The sequence below is a fragment of the Ammospiza nelsoni genome, chromosome 1 (assembly GCF_027579445.1).
Source record: "Ammospiza nelsoni isolate bAmmNel1 chromosome 1, bAmmNel1.pri, whole genome shotgun sequence".
Lineage (NCBI taxonomy): Eukaryota > Metazoa > Chordata > Aves > Passeriformes > Passerellidae > Ammospiza > Ammospiza nelsoni.
Genome location: NC_080633.1, coordinates 63,697,348 through 63,723,708, shown reverse-complemented (window position 1 = coordinate 63,723,708; position 26,361 = coordinate 63,697,348). Strand labels below are relative to the sequence as shown.

General features: G+C 37.6%; 1 protein-coding gene across 2 annotated transcripts in view; it reads right to left on the bottom strand.

The window, feature by feature from the left end:
• The window catches only part of KIF13A (kinesin family member 13A), a 103,614-nt gene that overhangs the window by 60,357 nt on the left and 16,896 nt on the right, over window positions 1–26,361 (bottom strand). For both annotated transcript variants that reach the window (XM_059469083.1, XM_059469076.1), the window contains exon 3: window positions 3,460–3,472. In XM_059469083.1, the coding sequence (XP_059325066.1) occupies window positions 3,460–3,472 (13 nt within the window). The remainder of the gene's footprint in view (window positions 1–3,459; window positions 3,473–26,361) is intronic.

The window sequence follows — 26,361 nt, the reverse complement described above, 5'->3', positions numbered from 1 at the left end:
AGATTGCAAACACAGGAATTAACAGAGTAAAAATAAGGCACACAGGAGCAAGACACATGGTCCCAATCAGCAAGGCTCTTCAACATGTACATCAGGAAGGCATTTTATGGGAAATATCTGTAGGACAGCATTCTACCAAAAAAGCAACCCTTGTACAGAAAAGATGATAAAAAAGATAACTATTTTACATTTTTCTGATGCCCAGTGCAGGAATGGCAGGATAAGCAATCCCAAGTTGAGCATGGAAGTATACTTGGGGTCAAGACACAGAACACATGCCATGAAGAAACAACTAAATATTCTAAATATTATCTTATGTGCCCCCTTCTTTCTCCTCTCTTCACTGATTATTCTTCCTTAAAATGGAATTGGTGGGTATTACTCCTTTTTCTGATAGAAGTGTGCAGAATAATTATTTTTCTCCTAATATTTTTTCTCCCCAGAATCCATGAAAAGGGTATTAATCTGCCTGTAAATACAACTATCAAAGCCATGAGAAGTTCTGTTAATGGTTAAGTCTCAGGCTCAATAGCCAATATTCAAATTGGGCACTATCAGGCACTGAAAAAGCATTTTTAGCAAAAAATCTTTACCAACTTGTACCAGAAGTGTATCTACCAACTATATCAAAACTATTATAATGTATTTTTGAACAATGATATCTGTGACACAAACAGAACTTTTTATACTTCAAGCACTTTATATGACTTAGTTTTTAACTACATTTTGGAAGATGTTTAATAGTACTCTTTATTTTCATTAACTGTTCTGTGATTTTAAACAACAGAGGGAATTAACAAAAAAGCCTTTAAAATTTTCTTATTTTCTGCAAGATTCTGTATCTTATACTTCATCCTAGCATCTGAAAGAGAAAGCTAGATAAAAGGAAGCTGCCAGAAACCTGCCACACTAGGGTAGGAGGTTACAAAGCAAAGATTTTGCATGAAGGGATGAACTGGGTACACTCAGCACAATAATATAAAATTGAAAATTTATGATAAAGAGCTAGCAGGGAAGTGCTGGATCCTGGTAGCACTGTATCCAGAATCATTGTAAGTGTGCACATTAGCCCAATAAAGTAAGTTATGTAGGTCATTTCTAGGTTATAGAGAACTATACTTGGAGTGTTAGCAACTCTTAGAAATTGTACAAAATATTTGTTCTGGTAACCACAACACTTAAGAAAAACAGAAGATATGGGGCTTTGATTGCTTCAGCAAACACCTGCAGCAGTTTAAGAGAGCTGATGGTTATTTTGCTAAGGAGACAACTAAAAGTTATGGCTTCTTCAACAAGGCAAACTGGGATGCAGGTCCATGCATCCATCACATGTGTCATTGAAATATCTAGAGTTTTGTCTCAAATTCACCTGTACCTGTGGCTTTAAAATGAAATTGCAGATTTTAATTAGATTTTAAACTAGAGGAGCCATTGTGCCTGTGCTGCAGTTACATGTCACAGAACCTAAAAAGAGAGCCAAATAGGTGCTCACATTTTAAAAAGCCAAAACAACATTCTCTACAATGTATTTTCATTAAGGTTCCTAATCAATGGCTTGCAGAAATAATAATTTTAAGGGTTTATGCATGTAAGTATACTTATGGAAATTAGTTACAGGTAATGAGCGCATACCCAATATTAACTGCCTGCCAGTTTAGGCCAAATTACATAATTAGTTTCAAAATTAGTTTAATTTCACAAGTTTAAATTCTTATGAAGTCTAATCCTCAGTATAAGCTAGGCAGAGTCTGGGGCTTCCAGCATTTAGCAATGCACTACCCAGATTGAACATAATCCCTAACACATTGTGCAGCTATAAAATGTTCCAATTGTATGACCAATGCTTAATAGCCATTTCTATCTGACCAAGAGATGGCCAATTAATTGGCCAAACATTTTGCTTTCATTGAGAAGCAGTCAGTCTGACAGGTTGGGTGCTAGCTGGTCCCTAAAAAGGAAAGGAAGGGACAACTAAAGAAGGGAAATGTTCATTCACTGGGCAGCTATTCCTACAGCCCTCTTACAACTGCTGATGGAGACAAGTAATACAGGAGATACACAAGGAAATGTAGACACAGTCTACACCAGTCAACTTAATGTCCATGAAAGCAATTAAAGAACTGAAAAAAAAAGTTGGTCACTATGACAAACACAAGACCTGTGACAGGGCTGAAGAAGTGTGGAGAGAAAATTTGAAGGGACCCTGGGACACAGCTCACAGATCTCAGCTCAGAACAACTGTTTTACCTTTGCCACAAAATTACACTAAAATGGAATGTTTGCAGAAATGGCAAAATATAAAGCAAAATAGCATCCCAATATCCTTATATATATTTTTTCTATCACAGCCTCTGAGCTACCAAGTGGATTTGGGGAAACAATTTATCCATGGCTGATGATAAAGTAGGCCATTGAAGGCAAAGAGATTTCCATTATTTACAAAATTTTATTTTAAAAATTTTTGATTTTAAAATCAACTATGTGCAGTAGTCAAAAAACTGTATAAATCAAGAAATCTCACATCCCATCTTTACAAACTCAGCAATGCCAGTTTTCCCCAGATGGTACTAACCTTCTTCTGTCTCAATCTGATAAATATTTCACATAACATCACAAATTTCAGCACTGTAGCTTAAGGATATTAATGACCATCCAACTATACCTAACCATAATGTGACATTTACGCACAAGCCTGCAGCTGTTCTGATTTTGTCAAAGAAACACAAGGTCATACATAAGCTTTTACATAATTCCAGAATAATTTTATCTGCCTATAATGGAACACAAATGATGCACTACAGAAAATGAAAGCTCTTGTAAAAACAATGGTTTGTGACAAACATAAAACAAAAATGAGAGTTTTCTTCCTTTTAAAAAATGTTTAACAATGATCAAATTCTCTTTTATTATACATATCAACTGATAGAAAATTTTATTAAATGTCCCAACAAGTCCATTTCTCCTGCCCTTCCCCTGCACTACCAACAACACAGACAATCTTTTCTGTGTAATTTCTAGTGCACTTTGGCAACTTTTACCCTAATTACTAATTCCTGACTATTGTCAAGTGAAAACAAAAATGGTTTATCTATTACTAGACGGTTTTTGTTGCCTTTTAAAAATAGTATTTGAACTTTTAAACAGAACTGTTTGTAACGAAATGTTTTACACACACTATTTATTCAGTCTTCCAAATGTTTTTAGGACTGTATTAAAATTTTGGCTTGTCCTGGTCACAGTTTTAACAAGCCATGTGCCTTGCCTGAATGTCATTTGGATTAAAATATATTCTTCTGAAATTATGAAACTTTTAACTTGGAAGTTTGAAGAACAGATTATTTTTAATGTTTTCCTTTTCTGAAGCCATGTTGTTCACATACTACAGCAATATGCCCAATAATTCTGCAGTGCTCAATATTTTCAAGCAGATACAAATGTAAAAAGAGACAAAATACTTACCTTTGGTGGTTTTCTAGATGATTTGCAATGAACCCAGCAACAGTGATGAGAAGCATGAATACACCATTCACATAAAGAGACGGGAACAAATAAAAAAAAAACCAAAGTCAGTGTATGTCATTACTATAATTTGAACTTTTTTTAATCCACAATGTATTTAAGAGTAATCAGATCAGAAGATATTTAAATGAGATACCACATACTTTTAACCAGTAATTACTTAATTACTAATACTCTCCCACATTAAAAAGAAAGTGCCAGATTCCTTATAGATATAAAAATCTAACAGAACTGTATTCCAGAAGAAAGACAAGTATCTGTTTTGTCATAAAAGATGAAACACAGCCCATCTCTGGTGGCAAATAAACCGAGCCTGCAAACTGGCAGAGCAAAGTGCCAGGGTGAAGCCCCACCGAGCTCAGCAGTGCTACACAAACATCACCATGGTAAGAGTCAAGCAAATGTTTCTTGCAGAGATTACAGAAGGGAAGAAAAAGAAACCTGTGTAGGTTGTGCTCTCCACACAGTGCACAAGAAACCAGTGCAAAGACACCATCACCATTCACGCCCAACTCCAATGAGTGCTATCACAACACAGGGATGACAAACCCCCAGTCTAAAGACAACAGCTTAGAGTACTTCAAATTGTCCTTAAATGCTTTCATGCTTTTGCTGGCAGTATATGGCCACATTATAAATTCAATCACCTTGGGTTTTTCTGGTGGGACATCACAGCCCTGTCTCACTGTGCAGCCCTCTGCTCCCTGATGCCAATGCAAGACAAGAAGTGAACATACAGTGCAGAGCTACACTGACTTAGGCCATTCACCAAAACTACAACCCTAGCCATATGTTTAAATTATATATGGAAATAAGAAATCGCCACTCGCTCTTCACATCAAGGGAGAACAAAGGATGGATGAGGGAAAGAAAAGAAAATGTGGATGAAGAGGAAAAAATACGAGAAAAGTCTATAGACAAACAACATAGAGAATGCAGTAAGGTTTATAAGATAAGGACACAGATGAAAGGTATAGCAACAGACACATGACACAAAATTCAAATATATCAAATAAATACTTCTGCACTCTCAGTGCAGAAACACCTGGGACCAAGCCATGCCATCATCCACCAGTCTGAACATACCAACCCCACCAAGTTGGGAGAAGGGCAGGGAAGACACAGAGCACTTTGAGCAGTTTTCTTAGCAACCCATAATACAAGGGCTTAGCAAAAAACTCTGAAGGGATGCAAATCCACAAACACCTCTTGCACAATCTTTTCTGTCTGCTCTCAGCTCGTACCTCAGATGACACATCTGCCTGAAATAGAAGTTACAGAGCTGGGACACGGGACTGGTATAATGTAAACATCGTTTGCCTCCAGCCAAACCAGTCGCTGCAGTTTTTACCCTTTCATTAGTGGTGGCTACACAGCTCAGTCCATGGCTAGCTCATGTACAGGTGGCTCAGAACACGTGCAGAATGCACTCTCATCTATCTGAAAAATACATTTAGCTCTACCCTGAATATTATAATTTTAATCCATTTTCAGATGTGATGGAATTACAATGTTATCAGCTTGTCTAGATGTGGGATTCACATTCTCTGAACCTCAGAGAAGCAGTGAGAGAAGAAGAAAAAAGAATGATCAAAACAATTCGTATCTCATTTGCTGCACCTGTGTTGTGTCAAAGTGGAATGCATTGTGGAAGATTGTTTACCTGAAGGGAATTGGTAATTGAACTCTGGTTTGAGTGTTTTGATTTATTGGCCAATTGAATCCATGTGTGTGTGTGTGTGTGTGTGTCGGGACTGTCAGTTGACAGTCACAAGATTCTGGGCAGTTGAGTGCTTTGTGCAGATTCAGTTTAGATGTAATGTAATATAGAATATATAGTATAATAAAGTAATTAATTAGCCTTCTGATAAGATGGAGTCCTCCTCATCATTCCTCCCAGACATCAGGCAAAAGGATCACTGATAACTAGACAGAGACCCAGCACCATCTCTAAACTTCCAAGAGAAGTTCCTATTGAAAGAAGTTATCCAAAGCTTTTTGGAATGCTTCAAAATACACTCATACCTTGAAAAATAATTTAGGATTGTATCAGCTTTACTAGAGAACTCCTGATAGACTGCTGTACAGATTCAGCAGAAGTCCTAAACAGTTTATTTGAGAGTAAAATCCAACAGAAAGTTTACCAACTGCTTTTTCTTCCTAGAATAATTCTTGCAAGGCCAAATTAGAAAAGGTAGAGAACATCACTGAAGCGAAGAAATGGTTTGACATAAGATTCTTAAGATATTTACTTCAGCAGTGTAATCCACTACCTTTTTGGAAGTCTCCTCTAGCTTTACTTTGATGTCTATTTCAAGAAAAGCGTAATAGTGACTTTTTAAACCCTTGGTGGATGGCAGAGCTTCCCAGTAGCATCATTGATCTCTGGGATTTCAAAGCACAAGGAGCTGCAGCTTCCTACCATATGTCACATCCAAATGCTCCAAACTCTTAATACCAACTTCAGCAACTCCCTGCATCACCAACAGCAACATGATCAAAGGCCTCTGGAGTAAGTCAGCTATATTAACTCACAGGATAGATTTTTAAGCTATTTGGATATATCAGCTAATCAACTCAGTGTAACCATTGTTCTGGCAGTGAATCAGATGGAAACACTCCAAATACTTCAATCAAAGGACTCAAACTAATAACTGAAGAACTGTTTACAGTTTACCAGAAAACACATCTGTGGCAGCTTAAAGATGTGCTATAAAATCCTGCATTAGCCTAACCAACTTTTGACATATATTTTTTTGTTTGCTTTGCTGTCTTTCTTTTAAAAATATGTGCTTCCTTACTTCTTGCCATTTCCAGCATTTTTCAGCTTCATAGATAATTGAAGCTGTCTTAATTTTTACCAAACAGTAACCACACAAATGTGGTCATTCCATGTCACAACTGGGGCTGGAGAAGCAGAGACACACACATATGGACATCAGATCAGAGACACAGCAACTCAAATGTTTATTTCCAGGAATTTTTAATTCCATGTCTAGTCATCCATGGTGTCAGTGACAAGATACATGTATGCCTTTTGAGTGACAACAAAATCTCCTCTAAAGCAGACAGCTAGTATACACTTCAGGAAATTATCAGTTACCTAACCTTGCTATGCATCTGCATCACAGCAGATTTTGGTTTAACCTGATGGGCATCTTCAATCTGCACACTCAGACAGAAGACAGACTCTTTTAACATGCCTGGCATTCAAAACCCAAGCAACTACAAGCAGAGTCTGAAAACTATTCTCACAGGTCAAGGGAAAAGTATGGAATTCATGACCACAAAGCCCACTGAACTTCTGGAATTCCTCCTGCCTTTGTCCTTAAGTCTTCATGACTTTAGTAAAATATCACTAGAATGATTTTCTAACTTTACTGAGTCTTCTGTGAGTATCTACTCAGGCTTTTTGTTTTACAACAGTACTAAGCCTCTCCTGCCCTGCTTGGCTAACACACATCAAGATCTCAGAGTGCTTAGCTACCTCAAACTTTAAGCTAGATAAAGAAAGATAGGTTACAGAGAGTTTTGTGCCAATGTCAACTTTTTATTCTGTTATCTCTTGCAGAAACTAAACTCAATACTTCCCACATTTGCTAAGAGAAGTGACTCACAAAATGCCAGTTCTCATGTTCTATGTCAGCACATGAATGAGAAGTCTTCCTGACTGCACTCACATTTTCTCTCTAGCACCTCAGCCCATTGTCTGTGACAGCACACCACAAGAGGAGTGCATTTTGCTAATAGTTTAACAGCAGCAAAGGTTCTTTCTTCATTTTTTGAACTATCCTCCTATCTCATAGGAGTCTCCTTTTGTCATACAAAAAGTTGATACAAGATGACATTGCATATTCTGACTAGAAAACTAGTCCCATGCAATAGGAAGCAACAGAGGACACTCTTGCACTATGAGCATCCAGAAGTATGTGATACAGTCATCTTAAAGACTTAGTAACTTTCAAAACAAGACTTTTTTTTTGACCCTTAGTGATTGCAGTCAGTATTCCCAACCAAATACTGCTTCCACCAGAAGGAAAGACACTTTATACATCAAAAAAAACCTTGAAAGAACTATTTTTTTCCATTTTTTTCATTTCATGCAATGAAGCTTCATCACCCCACCCACCCCAGCCCTCAGTCAAGAGAGTCACCTTCAACAGGGACAAGGTACATTCTAAAACAAGCAGGTAGGCGTAAAACCAGCTACTCCACATTAAAGGACACAGAGGAACAAGGAGTCTCTGAAAAACAGGTCTTAGATTCTTTGGAACATGCACACAGCCCAATTCATCTCCAATTCAACTGCTCTAAGCAGCCAAGTAGGTCACAATTGTACTATAATTATTTCTCATTTTGGAAAGTATTTGGGGTTTTTTCCTATACTTTCTCACATTAGTTAATCAAGATGAAGCAACCATAACTAGCTATTTTAAATAACCACACACAGTATCTATAAATGAAGGAACCAGATGAGTTTGCAGCTCTTGTCAGCTGACTACACCAAAAGTCAACATCTGAGACACTGCGTTTGAAAAAACTTTTTGCTCTCATCACATGTGCAACCACAGCAAATTCACGGTACTGACTGATTTCCCAAATATGTAATTGTTTATATTTAGTGGTTACACAGTCATTGACATACTCTTCAGGGTCACTGGTCAAGAAAATTATTACAAGAAATTATTGATATACATGAAAATGGAGAAAAGTCTTCAGGCCTTTTTTCAATTTGCCATATAAAATAGCCTTTCCTCTGCAAGCACAAAGATGATCAAATTGCAAAGATCATCCTCAAAAAAATAATATTTCTTACACTTCACTGCTTCAGCATCTCTGGAGTCTAAAGACCAGCTGTTCAAAACAAGCATTATAGTATTTTTGAGTGGTTTTAAATTTGGTTTAGTTTTTTAAAATCAGGCTGCCCGTCACCAGCAGTGTGTGCTTGCCTCACTCAATGGCAGAGTGCAAGGGAGCAGACCTATGGAAGGAAGGAAGGTTGTAAGGGGTGTGCCTCGCTATCCAGGACAGAAGTAACTGCGCTGTTTGTTTATCCGTGTGCGTGCAGCTTCAGAATGGCAGCAGCAGGGACAGCAAGCACTCCGCACTCCTAACTGCAAACAGTGTCAATTATGCAGAAGCAGAGAGATCGTGTTTCTCCTATCTTTCACAGTAAGGTCACCCAGCTCTAGGCCCTTCCTTGTCTCCTGGTTTATCACTGCAGGCTGTTACCTGCAGGCTTGATACCAAGCACCTTAAAAAGCGTGGCTTTATATTATTGATGAGCATTGTACTAAACCACCCAGATAAAGATCACAGTCTGCCACAGCAGGAGTTTCAGGTGATTATACTACTGATAGTACACCACTTTCTCTACAAAGAACGCAGAAAAAGGACAGTTACTTGCTCATTTCTTCCATGAATTTTCTAAACACAAAGTAAATGGCAGAGGCAATGTCCTTAGAGGGAACAGCATCCCACCTTTGTGCTTGTCCGGGGGGTACCTCCTGTACAGCTGACTAATGAGGCTGAGAATTCCTTCGTGCAATTCTTGGAAGAGTCACTTTACATACTGTGTGAGCACACATACATACACAAATATAAATAATTAGTTATTTTATATTCTTGCATAAGGTGAGCAGCACATGCCCTGTTTAATCCTCCTACCCAGCAAAAGCCTGTTCTATAGACAAAACAATCCTTTGAAGAACAGCAAAAAAACCCCAAACATTTTAACAAGTAAAGCAATTTGAGCAAGTGCCTGCATAATAAGGTGGTAGCTGATCATAATCAGAAACACCATGAGAAACAGACGCATACTCTAGTAAGTTGTTCTCACACACTTTACGGAAACCTACCACATGCAAAGAGACAAAAGTCAGCCACTGAAATCAGAACGACAAATACTGCAGTGCAAGTTAAACAAAACAGACATTACAGTAGCACAGTGACTTCCATGACACAAAGGAAACAAAGACGCTTGGATATTTCACCATAACAGGGTTCCACTGAAATTCAGTCACTACAGCAAGGAAACAAATCATAATCTGCAGGTTATGAAACCAACCCAAGCTCATTAAAGTGAGTGAAAGGCATAATATTCTGACATTTACAAGATGGAAGACAAAGTGACAGCTCTCCAGGAACATCATTAGTTGCTAACTTGCCTTCACTCCCAAATTCTGAGTATTTTTGCTGCCCAAGGCATTATTATTCCAAGGCCAACAATTTGTTGATGCGAAGTTCAAGTGTTTCTAACCTTTACACAGAAGCCTTGATATCATGTAAAAACAAGTTTCTACTGACAGCCCAAAAGAAGACAGAAAGACCTGGCCTGCATGCAACCACACATCACTCTGCAAACAGCAACTGCCTTAAGAGAGCAGTCACCACCCCTTCAGTGGAAAGAGCAATTTATTGCTCTGCTAGAAAATTTGCTAGAAAACTAAAATCTGAATCCTCTCCCACACAAAATAAGTTGGGGTTTTAACAACCTATTTCAGTTAATTTGTTTAGTTTCATTGAAAAGGCAAAAACTAGCTAAAATTGTCACTCTGCTTTGAGACTCAAGAGCTTTAATGCAATCCTGCTGGGACCCCATCTAGAACCCCCTAAGTTTAATGATCTATTTTCACCAAGTCTTTAATCATACTAATTCAAAACTTATCCAAGACTCTAGTTATGGTAATGAAAACCTGCTAGACCAATAACAAATATAGTATAACCACAGGGATAACAAGCTTGTTCTTACTAACATCCAGCTATAGCCTCATGACAAAGAGGCAAAGGAAAGTCTACCTAATATTCCCAGGTACGTTACCAAGTAGTCCTGTCCCTTTTAGAACCCATTCTTTTCCCCTCATTTCAATAAAACTGCAAGTACAAGAATCTAAACAAATAGATTTTTACCACCTAAACAGGTTTAACTAATCAGGACAAGGAAATGAGGGAAGGGAAAAAGAATCTGATCTCAGAACCCTAAGATCTATGAGCCCTTAAGGGCAGTCTCCAAGGAATGATTCTTAGCCTGAAAGCAATGAAACTCCTGTCAGAGCAAACATGCTACAGGTCTGGAAAGTATGTGGAAACATATTCTAGGAGTGTTAATAAAATTGCAGTGACATTTATTAGGCACCTGTTATTCTTATCCTGTTGTAAGGAGTGTGTTTATTACCAGTGCTCTTGAGGAGAAAACACCCCAAGCACTAACTGGCATTTCATCTCTGTGCACAAATGCTATGGAGGCTCTCACACCCAGCACATCGCTGGAGTTGGCTACTGACAGCTATTAACTACTTCTTAAGTTTCCCACATCAGTGGAAAATGTCCCCTTCCAACACTACTATTCCTTTAGCATTCCTTCAGAAATACTACTTGTAACAACCATCAAGACACCAGTGAAGATATACCCCTTGTGGAAGTAACACTTAAAGCTTTTGAAAAATATACTGCAATTTTATCACTATATACAGTTCTTAATCCAAGACAGGTGACTTCCAAGGGTATGTGAAAAAAATTTGGTAAGAAACACAACATTTTATAAATGAAATTTAACTTTGTTAGTTTGCTGGTTCAACACTCAGGCATTACAATTTGCTGAAAGGACATAAACACAGCAATTAACAGCTTCACTGACAAGGCAGAACAGAAGATCTGTGTCAGTGGAAAGACTGTGTACCAGAAAGAGCTAAAGCATAGGTGTAAATCAAGTAACTAGATCTGAACTTTGGTTGTAACACCTTACTTTCCTCAACACATGGAAAAAAAAGAATCCACTCTTTTAAATGCAAGAGAAGCATATTTTTCATACTCAGCACAAGGATATTGTTGAGAAGTTAGTGCATGTGCACCAGTCCTGACCATGTATTCTGATGGGACAATAGACAAGAACCCCCAGGTTTCATTGTCACATTCCTTTGTCATAACAGGGAAAACTACCATTCAATTGTCATCTACTTTATTTTACTAATGAGATTTCAGGAGAGATGCTAATTGGATTTGACACTTCATCCTTTCACACAGCTCTGCAACCCTATGTTAGCATTCTTCAAACAGCTGCAGTATGAAAAAGTTATCTGAGATTCAGCAAAACTCACAGATTACTGGTTTTGTTTCATCCTAGCCTGTGTTTTTATTGACATGAATATTAAATGAACTTATTAGAAGGAAAATACTGTTCATTAATTTATAATTAAAACTAAGGTCTGATGACAATACACTTTAGCACAGCAAATTCACCAAATTTTTTTTGCAAAAGCATTTTGCAAAAAAAAAGTCTATCTCAGCTGGCTGCAACACCAGCTGTTTTGGTAACTTTGAGATGACATTATTTGCTTTAACAGCCAGCATTAACAACTGCTGCCATTTACCAGAAAGTGGACATAATACAGAGAAAGATGATGATGGTGATTCATGGGATGAATAAGGTCTATTGTGTGGAACAATATAGCAAGAATGTCAACTCAAATCAACTCTACATAAATAGTAAGATCTCCTGAGCTGTTGCAGGACAAACACCTAAAAGTAGTGAGGAGACTTTATTTTTATATAGCACTCGTGCAAGCAACACCTCTAGAAATCTTTCCACAGAGCTCTGCAAAGCTTAAGAAGCAACACAGCACCCATGAAATGAACCACACAATTAATCCAAAGGCTAGAAAAATTCTTCATGGTGTGAGCTCCAAGTGTACCAGTTACAAATCAGGCAGGTAACCACCTCTACAGAGAGATGACATCAAGCACTAAGTTACTGAATCTATCATGGAAAGGTACAACCTGAGAGCATTTCTACAATCTGAGAATAGATAATTCCCAGCACAGATGAGTGGCAATTGCTATGGCACTCAGAGGTTGTTTTGGTTTTTTTTGCATCTGAGGACCTCTGACAGAGGTTAGATGCCTTTCTAGTAGACACCAGAAACGTAAAAGAGAACATCCTACATGACAAGGAATGTGAGGAAAAAAAGTATTTAACAGGCTCCCCGTCTCCAGTGAGCTGTGAATTTGTGACAATTTCCAAAAATATTATGTTACTTTGAGCCACAAGCATTTCAATTTTTTACATCAAAGCTCATAGGCCAGGCCCCTCTAGCAGGCATTATGGGATGTATGTAACATGTACTTGGTGGAAATGACAACCACCTCCTTGTCAGATGCTTTACAATAAATCACAAATTACAGGAGTTACAAACACACCACCCTTCTAAACAACCACTACAACAAGCATAGAAAAAAAAGCCAAGATCCCTAAGTCTTCCTGTACTGAAAAATGAAATACACACTGCTTTTGTAAAACAAAATAGGAAATATTTAGACTTGTAGCAGCCCTACAAGTCTAACATCTTTGCAGGGCTAAAGAAACATGGATCATCTTATGACTGAAATATATTAACTTAACAGATAACAAATTAAAAGATCCAAATGATATTTCAATCCAATATTAAGAGAACTCCTTTGCTAGATCTAATTGAATTCTAAATGGTTGGATTTGTGCTCTTAAAGAAACCTGGCTTGATATGAATGAAGAATAATAAAATCACAAGAAAAAAAAGCTGTAAAAAAAGCTAAAATCACTTTTTAAAGATGTGGTACACAGCAGTAGCATAGATGCTACATATACAAATATATGACAATATAAATGTATAAACTATAATCTGCAAGGCTTGATACTCAGGAACTTTTAACCATTACCATAATTCCAGACTTGTGCCAATTTTAAAGAAATCAATTAAAAAACACCTCTAAAAGTCCTTAATCATGTGTTCCCGCACCAACCCATATATAGCAGTTTCACACACACAAAAAAAAAAAAGTCAACGTAATATAAAATTTGTGGCAGCTCAGCAACCTTCAGGGGGGTTTCATACCTGGGTTTTATGACCAAATTTTTTCCACATCTCTAAAAAATACAAGTAGTCTTCTGTGAAGAATAAATTCTCCAGTTCTAAGCAGATGGTCACAGCCATTACTAAGAAAGTGACAGTACAGCTGCAGTGGAAAAGAAATGCCTAAAGACAAACTCTGAAAAAATACTCAGTAAGACTGAGAAGGGATAAGATACAAATTAGAATAAATCTTAAAAGATTTGCATGTGCAAGTCAGCAATGTAAATGGGTAAAACAGACAAAGCTGATTTACTGCTGACTTTACACAGAGACTCTCCTATAGAGGGAAGACAGTTACAGCTTTGAAGTGCCTCAGTGGAGAATGAGTCCACAGCTAAATGCCAGCATTTGTAGTGCTTAACTCAAAAACAGAAGAGCAGCATAATTTATTTGTTTTGTTACAATAGACTTCACTTTTACAATACCCAAAAGAGTTGGCTTCTGTCCCATAAAAATTTCAATTCATTTGAAAACCAACAGCAATACTACAGTGTAGGTCAAGAGTAAAATTCCTGATTAAGTATTACATGCAGTTTTCAATATAAGAAATGGTGATTTCAAAGAGTAAATGTGAACACACAGGATTACAAGCACAACAAGAATGCAGTTTACAAGATAGTAGAAGAAGTCATTTCAGACCTCACAGACACTGATGGCTTTTAGAAAGTCTAGAAAGAGGTCACAATATAATGGTACACAAGTCATTAATGTGATCAGACACTTGGGAACCAAAATGGATTTTCAGTATTTCCTGAAAAGACAGAAACAAAAAATATTTGTGTCTATTCTTACAGCTAAAGAGTGAGTTTACATCTGCCAATACACATTAGCTGGCTGAATAAAGCAATAAAACAGAGAGCAAGAATCTCCATGTCATATAATCTATAACTGTCACAGGGAACGATGCCATAATGTCTTTTGAGATTGAGTAGCCTTCCATGAGGCAGAACAGCATTGACTTTGAATTATTTTGACTCATTCTCCTGCTGTCCAGAAAGCTTTCCCAAATGTTGATAGTGAAGAAATTGAATCCATTTATTCTGTTCTTGTACCAACACCGTCCTGTAATTTAACCCTTCAATCAAACTTGGCTTTCTACACATGCTGTCATATGTTGCACTTCCCTTGCAGCTCAAAACACATTTCTACATAGGGAGGTTTTGCAGTTCTCCTCTCCAAACCAGTTTGAATTTATACTTCTTAAGCATAGTGAACCTAAAATGCAGAGAATACAGCAAAAGCCCAAAAATTACCAAGTCCAATACTACCAAGAGTCTCTTAGAATGGCATTGTTCCTATGCTACATTTATAGAGCTGTTCATGAAGGAACATTTGCATTTTTAAAAACGGGAAAATACAGGAAAAAAATCTTCCTTCACAGAAAGCATAACTCTTTCCAGACTTTGCTATATTCCTTCAGTACTCTTGAAGAATTGTTGCCTAACTCTTCTGTGAATTGCAAATGGAAGAATCATGACACATTTTGCTTTGCATTAGAGACCAGAAAGGAGGTGAGAACTACAGAAATTGCTGTATTTTAGAAATCTGAAGCTAGAAAAAAACTTTAGGAAATTTAGCTAGCAATTTTTTTCTGAGAATATCTCAGACAAATGAAAACTTTGAAAGCAGAGATTATATCTTTAATTAGGCTGCAGGTGAAATAGTTTTATCTCTGCAAGAGATGGGGGAGGAGGAAAAACAGGTAAGGTTTCATGTGTGTACACTCTTTTAGGTCTGAGGCAGAATGAGTAAGCTTCAAACTAAGACATTGGCAACAGTTGCTCTAAGAATACCTCAATGTAATTGCCCAAGAGGCAAAGCCAGTTTAAGAAGTTTCTGCTCTCCTCCAACCTCTTGTTCCTAGCTCCATGCCACAGCCTCTCACATTCTGCTCTACTTCTGCCAGAAAAATGCAAGGCAATGAGAGGATTGGGGGAAAGTTAATTTGCTTTGATGCTTTTTTATTTGAAAAATTATCCTGGTTTTACAGAACCAGAAACGAGCTGTACCAATGCAGGGAATGTACACAGCAAGCTTCAATGTGCAAGGAACCCAGAGAGAGGGGGTGAAGCTGTAGTGGTTGTTAGACCACTGCCATATCACAGAAGGGGCACATCCTGCCTCTGACAGCCATCAGGTCCTTTAATCAAGCCACCTGATGAACACAGCAGAAAACCCAGCACCAGCTTAGTGCAGCTACAAAACACAGGTGTTCTCACCAGCCATGGACAGTGAGAAACTACAGATGGAATTGACTGGTATGTTTAACCTTAATGGCCTTCAATGACTGGGATTTTATATATTAATTTACTTTTAATCAGATTTCTGAAAGTTGACATTCTGTGGCAAAGCACATAGTTTAATTATAGACATATCTTTGTACTTGCTCTGAATCCACCTTCTGATAATTTAAGTCCCACAGTTCTTGTAAGGCAACGGGCAGTAAATCCTTTCTCCTGTTTTTCATGGATGTAGAGATCTGTAACCATATCCCTTTTTCCCTGCCCAAGCTGTCTTCTTCTAGACTAAAGACTTCTTTATTATTGGTTCTTCATGTAGAAGTGCTCTGTAAGCTCACCACCCTCACTGCCATTCTCTCTCTCTTCCCAGTTCCAGCAGACCTTTTTGAGACAGGAGGGCCAGAATAAAACACAATGGTGAAGAGCCCTTTGCAGCTGTCCAGAGACATGAAACTCCCTCCCTCATTCCCTGCTCTCTCCCAACATGCTTTTCCAGTAGGTCATGTCAGTCTCTTGCCATTTCTCACCCACTTGCTGAGCACTAAGCTGAGGTTCCCCTCAAATGAGCAAAACTCCAAAGTAATTTGCCTGGGAACAGGGAGCCCAGAAACCATGGCTGGGTACATAAGGTCAGAAGAGCTTTGTGTTTCACAGTGAGTTTCATGTATCCCTTTATCATTCAGCCACAACCCACCTGAAGGTCATCCCACAGCTTTCTGTGGCTGCCACGCTCCAACAGCAACCACATCAACGCTGTCTTGCCAATATATTCCATCACACCCATATCCACCCCTTTTGCCTTTCGTTTATAAAAGAAGAAATACCAGACCAAGCAGAGACTCTTCAGACTCCACACAAGATGTTCAGGGGTGAAAGAAAGGATTTTGGTTGGATACGTGGCTCATGCCTGCTGAGTCTGTTACTTTTATTAAGTGGAAGAAGCTAAAAGTCACAAGTCTGTGGGTTGTGGCTGGCTTCTTTTCTTCCAAAACACTTTAAGCACAAATATCAGTGCCTTGATAGCTTAAAATAAATCACTGGAACTGTAAAATTATTTTGAGTATTGAATCTTCCAGAAGCCTTTATAAAAACAGGCTAAGGAAACTCGCACATCCCTTCCAAATGGAGCAAAACAATGTACAAAACCTTGGCTAAACTATACTATACCCAATACCATTCATATAGGAATTGCCAAAAAGCAATGTAGAAAATAAGTTTGAATCTTAAAAATGTTTTTGCTAGACACTAGGTTTTTACACTAAATTAAGTGTTGATAAGTTAACTACAGAACCTCTTGGTCAGCTCCTCCAAATTATCCGAAATGATGCCATAAGTAGAACACCATTTGCTGTTGTTTCAGAAGAAAAAGATGCAGATTAAAAACATGCAGCACTTAGAAAAGAAAGTGATACAAAAGTCCAAAATCAAAATGACAATACTGAGTTTTGACATAACCTTCAAAAGCAAAATATCCTTCTACCTTTGGACCTATACATACAATCAAATCTAAAGCTTGGGACATGAAGCAATGGTCAGTACTCTTTTTTAATTTAAATATATTGCAAACAAATTATGTGGCATCATCCAATACAAAAGCTGCGTCCAAGAAATTGTATTCCAAGAGAAAAAAAAGCAAGGCTAGAGACAGCATATCTAAGGGACTAAAAGTATTTGCTTTATTTTCAGTTTTCTTCTCAACAGGTTGCAATAGAATATTATACAAACATCTTATCTTTTCTACTCCTCACAAGCGAAACACACAAAAGCTTTCTTCAAATACATCTTTCCATATCTATTATTATAGTACAAACTGAGTGACTACATTCTGGGATTGCAATTTTGTTTTTATTTAGTGTACATTGTGCTACCTCTGACAAAAATGGATGTTCTTTGCTTGCCCTACTGAACAAACATGTACCATCTCCTCTGTGCAACATCTGTAGGTAACTAGTCAATACAAAAGAAGAAATGCAATAATTTCATATTTACTGTGTCTTTCCTAATTAAAAAACCTCTTTGTAGGCAATGGAACCTATCCTTAACAAAGTGAACCAAACCTCAAAAGCTCAATACAACATTTCCTTTAGTAATGCATCAGTTGCATAAAAATTACTGTCAAGCTCAGGCAAATGTAAGTTAACTGCACAACATAATAATATATAAAAGTGGTAACCTTTCAATAGAAACCCAGTTTTTCCAAATAGCACTTTTTTAGACTAATCCACAAAAGGCACTTAGGGTAATTCCTTTAGTTAGTCTGAGTACCATAACTCTTGACTCTATGGTAATTACTCTACAGCGCTGCAAAAAGTATCAAGCATTTTCTAAATCCTGTCTCACTCAAAAAAAGAAAATCCTTGGGGAAAATACCATTGTATACACTTAATTAAATGCAACTCTCCTTGTCAAGAAAAGGCAATAGTATCACATTCTACCTAGGAGGGAAGGAAAGAGGGAGAGACTGTAGGAAGTGGAAGAGAAAGATTTTTTTTTTTCCTTATAGAAGAAAATGATCATCAGTGGTCATCAGGTGGAAGACAGAAATATTCCCTTTAGGCAGTTGACCAAAACAAAATGTAAACAAAAAACTGGGTTTTTTTCCTTTTTGCCTTGACTTTTTTAATTTTAACTACACATAAGTGGTATTCTTTTCCTGCCAGTTCGATTATTTTCTGCTCCTCCTTTTTTACTCTCCTCAGATGAAATGGTTTGATTGGGGTTTTTTGGTTTGTTTTTTTAAACACTGTGCTAATGAACTGGAGTGAACCTAATAAAACCAAAGAACATAGAAACAAAAAATCTGGAATATTGCCAACATTAATTTTGGCCAGTATCCTTATCAGAGTCTCACTAACTGAGCTTAAAATCATTTATGCCTTGAACATTTTGGATTAAACTCCACTGTACCAGAGCGAACTCACAAATTACAACATTGCAGCATTGCAGTTTCAGTTTTCTGTCTATTCTTTGACCATTTTTCCATGGATACTTTTCAGATCTTGTTTTAACTACCATGTGTTTTAATATTTGTTGTAGCAACATGATAATGAAAAGTATACAAGTCACTGCAATCACATAAGTCTTCAAAAAATGCAGAGACAGGATTTATTCCAGTTGCAGAGGAGTCACATCCTCAATCTCCAAGCCAAGCTTTATGTTAGGCACTAGGTATACAGCTTAGAAAATAACTGTATAATGGAAATACTGAGAAGCTCTTTGCCATAGCATCACTGGCAATAAAAATACCCAAGATTACAAACAGTATCATCATGTGAGCATTCCAGGCCAGCCTATAAATAGAATTCAGAAAGAACTGGCCTCACAAATACTGTGCCTCAGTTCAACATGTATCTGCTAAAAAAACCCAAATATGTTCAGTACAGTAGGTCCCTCTGAATTTTGTGAAGTACCTATTTACACATCCTATCTCTTTTATTTGGCTGATGATAACTCACAATGGACTTCTCTGATGGACATCTAAATGAACAAGTGCATACTTTGTATGTCCATGTTACCAGTATCTGATTTACCCATGAATATGCATATATTTCTGGATAAATCCCTACTTTCCTTGATAATATCATGACTAAGAGGCTGTCTTGATCAACATCAAGATTAAAATTTATGATTCAGTAATTAATTTAGGATTCCAGCCACACAAGCAAAAAAACATAATTATGAAGAGATCTTAGGGATAAGATGCTCATCTGCAGCTACCTAGACAGATGATAGAAATACATATTCAGAAAAAATTCATTTTTTGTACAAGAAACCGTATTATTTCAATACCGTTAATTATTTTTCCAGACAGAACAGGAGAACAACAGATTCATACTAATGGTTACACCACGTAGTTATACAATAGAGGGAGTGGACACATTCCTCAGGTAGCACATCAGTAGTACGCAGCGTTTCAGAAACAATCAGAACTTCCTGAGAGATAATGGAAAAGATAATTCATGGATTACTCAGGATAGGCTTATTCATTTTGCTTTGCCAAAAAAGGAAGGTGTTGGGAAAAAAATGACAAGTTACTTGAAAGTATTAATGACTTAAAAGTTTATCAGTGACTGTAAATGTTAATTTTAGCACTTCATGTGGATATAGCCAAAGAAAAAAATACTGGTCTGGTGTCTCTGCAGCAAGTCGCACACCCTGCTTATTTTCTGTACTTCACCAGCTTCTGTAACACTGTCTCACACACCAACCACTTCATTCACTGTAACAAACCAGTGACAATAAAGTTGAATGGAGAACAATGAAGAAAAGAATTGGATTTAAACACATCCCAAACTATCTTCACTTGCTGTGGCATTAATCAAGCTGCCCATGCTGAGCACTTTAAACTTCTGCAGACCTGCTAGTGATTTCAGCTTGGCACAGGAGCAGGCATAGCAAGGAGTGCTCTGAGCACCAGCCCCTCCCCTGTGAGGCCCAGAGCAAGCTATTATGTGTAAACTGAGAAAAAAGCCTCCAAAATAACCACGAAATACATGGAAATCTCTTTAGATCAGTAACAATGCTGAGGACCAGAGTCAACCAGCAGGATATCCAAGCAGCACTGCACACACATCATAGTGCCAAGGAGGGTGGGAGTTCCTGCAGTCTCCTCCTGTTCCCATCCCTCTCACCTCCAAGCCATAATCACTGACCTGGCTCCTGACCATTCTGTGGTTTTGAATGGAAGCTGCACAGAAAGAAGAGCTCAGTGTTTAGAAAACTAGATGCAACCTTCCACAAACAGCTTCCAGAGCATGAAGTGGGCAGGTCAAGGAAACCATAACTCTGGTTTTCCTTCTTCAGTCATTAGTAAGTTTCATTTATTTACCATATAGCACTAAAGATTAAATTTATTAGACAAGCTATTAAGTGTAAACTGAGAAAAAAGCCTCCAACATAACCACAAAATACATGGAAATCGCTTTAGATCAGTAACAATGCTGAGACAGTGTCAAATTTGCAGCATCCTGGCACAATTTTATAATCTTCTGTTTAGCTGCAGTTACAGACCTGCTTCAGAAACCTTAATATTTATACAGATACTAGAAATAAATAGAAAATATTCCCAGACAGAGCAAGAAACTCAGTATTAAAGACAACTAATTAAGTCTCTGTGATAGACAAAGAAGTGTAAACAATAAATGGTTTTGTTCATTGACAGAACCACGCACAGCTTTTAATAGAGTATCGGCCAATTATTCTTGTAACTACATCAGTTGATTACTGACTCTATTTAAAGGAAATAAATAACAGGAATTTCAAAGTATAGATTTTATTCCTGACTAGCAGGACAGATCTCTGCCATTACCAAAAAGTGCTCTGAAATACAGAGAATGTATGTGAGACAGTTTTAGTTTCCAAGTTGCATGTTGAAACAGGAATGTGCTCTTTTGTTCTATTTTTTTCCCCTCATTTAATCATAATGAAGTCACTTGTGACATTACAACGGTTTCCAAAGCAACAGTCCAGTTAGATGTGATGAACAGAAGATAAGGGTGTGTGGGGAGAGCTCTGCAACTCACTGGTCATCTTGGTGGGAAACCCAGCATTCTGCAAAAATCATTCTGAAATTCATAGTCTGCAAGAATGCCTTCACATAACAGGATCAACATTAAAGAAATACAAGGTGAGAGAATACAAGGTGAGAGAATGGGTGTTTTTCCAAAATACATGAAAAGAATGTCTAAATCAGCTGGTCTGTTCTACAGGGAGAACTTAGAGTTGCAATAATGTGAATGATAATCCAATGGCTGGCTAGACACATCACCCTTCAGTACTTGACTACAAGATTTCTCAGGAACTTAGAGAAATAATGCTTTATGAATCCTGAGCAGAAAGGGTAAGGTGTAAGTAATAACGTTAGATCAACTCAGGTGCATATGCCAACCAGACACTGTCAGAAATAGGAGAAACAGAGGACTGTGCCTTGAAAAGCAGGAACTTCAGCATGAGAAATGCAGCCTGAATCCATCCAGAGATACACACAGTCATAGTTCTATAGACAAATTCACCTTTAGGGGTTTCACGAGGTGTGTCTGCAATCTTTCAAAACAGAGTGCTTGAAATGCCATGGATTAACCAAGTCATGTGTCTGTGTCCTGGGGCACGTTACATGTATATACTGCACATTAGTGCTCAACCCACAGCACAAACAACAGCAAAACTGCACACTCAGCATCATTTGAATACATGAGGCACAGGAGAAGAGCTCTTCTTTCTTACACTGTATTAATATTTCTCAGTAATTTATAGTTTTCAAAGATTCTCCTCAGAAAAACAGTGGTAAAAATATGTTGTAATATTCTCCATCAAAGCGCATGCCTTCCTCATGAAGGAACAGCCTCAAAGTAGCATTTGAAGGAACAATTACTAACAAAAGTAATTGCTTCCTTATTTGTATTTTCTAACTATTGGCATGAAAATTAACCAGGAGTCTTGCCTCAATAGCAGCCCAGTCCTTGAACCAGTCTTCCAGATCTTTTGTACCCATGAGTTTCACATTTCAGGTCAAACATAACACTAAATTACAGTAAAAAGGAAGCTCCGTGGAAATGCAGCAAACCTGTTAAAAAAAAGTGACACAACTCAAGAATACTTACTATGCTAATCAGAGGCCTAGAAAAAAACAACCCTGGAGATTGTAAATTTCTCTGTTTTAAAGGTAGAGAAACAAACAGAGAACTTCAGGAAAAGGTCTAAGTTCTGAGTAGTACAATGAGTGCTGGCACACAGCATTCCTGCTTCTAAGAGTAATTCCAACATAGACAGACACCTACCTGTAAAACCACAGGACCACAAAGGTGTCTGCATCAGATCTCAAAACAGCAAGAACTTTAATTTAAAGTTGCATTTTATCTACTTCATGCTTTGGGACAAACAACAACAATGGACTAATGACAGCACCCCTGGTAAACTTGGTATTTTGCCTAGTAATTTTCCAAAGGAATAAAATCCATGTAATGCTAATCCCAGGAAGCAGTTTAGTACACCAAAGTAAAACAATTGTTGCTGCATTATGAGTAGCCATCTCCTAGTTAAGCTTTCTGAGAGACAAATAAGCAAACAACTTAGAGAGATTTTGGAAATGCATGTTTTTATTGGGGGAGCCAATAGCAGGGAAAATAATACAGGAAAATCTGGGTGAAATGGTTGTTTCCAACCAACTCAGCAGCTTAAAAGTAGATTTTGCATACCTAAAATCTCACTAAGCTTAATCTTGGCCAATTTTAAGAATTGTCTCAAAAAAGTTTTTCTTAAGAAAAATTCATTTCTAATAGTAACTATATTCCAAAAACACACCTCACACATGAAGAAAAAAGGGAAAAAAATCACATGAAAAGAAGAAACTATACTCTATGCACTGTCTATGCTTCAGCCATCTGCGAGTGCCAATTGTATTTTCAAGGTCAGACCTGAGTTGTTCACCACAATAAAATATACCCCAGATTTCCATGAATGAAAGATTATTGTTCTTACACATCTTAATTTGGTATCAAAAACTGGCAATCAGGCACATTCACATAAAACCAAAGTTAAAATGTTATTCCTTGACAGTAGCTCTTCTCCAGAAGGGAGGCACAGCATGGCAACATTTGACTGTCTCTGGTACTCAACACCAGCAGACACACCGACACCCAGCCTACCTTCACTCTTTTTTCGCTGCCAACAGCAACACTAGACTAACAGTGGAAGAAGCACTAAGAATTCTTAAATACCTCAAGCTTAGAAATATTCTTCCAGTATATCACCCCATTAACCAATTTATGTGAGCAACTGTAATCCAAAGCTGTTCCAAAGACATGCTCACTTTGTTTTACCTGTAGGTAAAACTGTGTGAGATGCTGGAGATTCTGCCTGCTGCCTACAGTGAGGGGAGCCCTGGTGACCCTGGCAGGGAACAATGAAAAAACCCTCTGCCCTCCAGGTTTGCTCAGTTGTTTGCTTTACCCACATCCTGCAAAGAGCTCCACAGTCAAAGCAATTATTTAATGGTTTGGTCTCCTCCATGCCATAACCCAGAGAATAGTTAAGTCTGGAAAAAAGCTTTAAAAAAAACCCCAAACAACAGATGTGTTTCTTCAGAGAACAAGTTTCAAATGTTTTTGCATTCACAGAAAGTCAAAACAGACAACTACTTTTGTGAACTTTTTTTTTCCAAACTAATTCCTGAAGAGCTTTTAAAAGTCATCTATTCTTCATCACTGTAAATTACTTCCATAATCTCAGAAAATTGTGATAAGGGATTTACAGCAATTTTCCCTTTCCAATAGCACCAGTGCCTTCTGACCCAATTCCCACTAAATCACCTCATCTAAGCTTCAATTTGTATCACAGGATTTTCCTTTCAATGCTAAACATTGACCATTCTATTTACAACCTCCGGCAGCCCCTGTGTGAAACCTTGCCTCTGTTCTGCACCTTTGCCACTAGCTAAAGAAAAAGAAAACATTTCCCAGCAATTCTGTCCTCCAAATCCAAGCCATTGATGATTCTAATTTACTGTAACTGCACATATTCACTATCTGATCCATAAACCTTGTCTCTTTACAAATACATCGCTTCCTTCTTGAAGTAAGTTTATTATTTATTAATAAGGTGCTTCTCTTCACATCACAGCAGTTAATAATGTTCAGATAAATGCAACATTCAGGACTTGGTCTTACAGATACTCAATATATCTTAATAAGTACTAGTAAATGCATTACTTGGGATCTCTATTTAACACTCCACCGTGGCACAACAGAGCAGCCATTTATCTTTGCACTGTGATGGAAACTATTACTGCCATCTGTGCTGACTCCAGCTGGTATAGGACTAATATAAAATTCTGTTAGCTGCTCTGAGCTGCTTGTTCAGCTGGCAATAATAAAAGTCAAGCTCATTAACAGCAGTCTTGCATAGCAAAGTTTCTGCTTACCTCAGAGAGACGACTAAGCATCTCCATGAACCTTTTCACCATTGAAAAAAACCCCATGACTATTTACTTGGCACCTGTTTTTAATAACAATCACAAAAAGCCTCACAATTACATGCTGGAGTTTTTTTCAAATATGCCTATCAAATGAGCCAAAATTACTTCAAAAAAAAAAAAAAGAAAAGCTGCTCCATCAAGAAAAGCTGCTCCATCAAGGCAATATACTGCTTCCTGTATACAAATCAAAATAAATTTCTAAAATCAGAGACCTCTTTAATGCTATTAGGGGCAGCTGAAAAATGAGCATGTCTGAAGTAAGTGTTAAGGAAACAATTTTTTATCACTCAACCATCACTTAATTGCACAATGATTCAGACTTTATATGTCATTTTATAATTTAAACAGAGGAGACAAACTACTGGATTGCTCAAGCAATCTGTCATCTTAAATATACACTGGAAAATGTTATGGTCCTCTGCTTGCAAATTGCAGAATTTTGGGACTACAATCTGGGAGATAGTAAGGATGAAATTTAACAACACTTGTAGTGGGCTTTCCATTCTCCCTTCTCTCTGAAGTCACAGCAACTTTACTGTAGGCATCAATAAGCACCAGCACCAAGGAAACATAACTTGAACAGTTTTAATTTATCTTATGAAATGTACAAACGCAGTAGAAATTCTCTTGTGAACTGTTACCGGCTTTTGATTTTATCATGCTTCCCCAAGAATTTTCTTTCTCACCTACACATTTTGTGAGAAGCCCTCTTGACACAGCTCATAATACACAAAGCTCCTTTATCCTTTGTCCTCCTACAGCTTCTGTCCAAAGCTGTACTCATATCAGTGGTCAGCCCTCTGCCTTCAAGTGACTCCAATTTTGCACATTTCAAAGTCATCCCCAATTCTTATCTTTCATTCAACTCCTGTGCTCAAATACACAGGGCATACAAACACCAAAGGAAAAGTTATTTTTAAAAGGTGTTCCTAGCTGATAGGCATGGGCAATGAAAAGAAGTTAATTGCCACCATGTATTTGATGTTTAGTAAAATGTGTTATCACAAGCTTTCTCTCAAACCTGGGAAATCCCATACTGAGACTTAGAAGAAACTGTTCACATTTTAAAAGTTTTCTTACTTACTATAATTCTCTTGATTGACCAATATTCCACCCCACCAGCAACCTGAGACACAGTATTAAAGAAAATTTTGCAGGTGTAGTTCTTAGTGCAAGCCTTGAAGACTGAAGATTTTTCTGTGATACCAGAAACTTGGAAGATGGTAACCACCATCCCAGCTTTGTCCAAACGGCAGGAGGTCAAAGTATTCCACACTTCAGGAAGGATACTGACTTGTCTCACCCACCATACAATCCAGAAACAAGAGAAGCACAGGGTGATCAAAGGCAAAAGGAAACACCTATCTTGGTTCCTCAAGTCAGGAGATATGTTCCTTCTTTCCTTTAGCAGCTTCTTCCAATAACAAAGTAAATGCACTTCTGTCCTCCCCTTCCCCACCCCAAATCCTTCACTGGACCTGAGCTTTCTGCTATTAGTCTTTAGCACATTATGAAACCTTCTGTTCCTTGTATGAAATTATCCATCTACCATTAGCAATAGTAAAATACCTAATTTTTATTCTTTTTATTTAAAACCTAAGTATTACAGCTGAAAAAAGAATTAACTGAAATAGAAAGATCTCATTGATACTGACAGGCTCAGGGCACAGTTTTAAACAGCTGAAGGAAAGTAACTTCTGATGAAACCTCACCTGATGTGCAAGGCACTACCTGATCACACACTTGA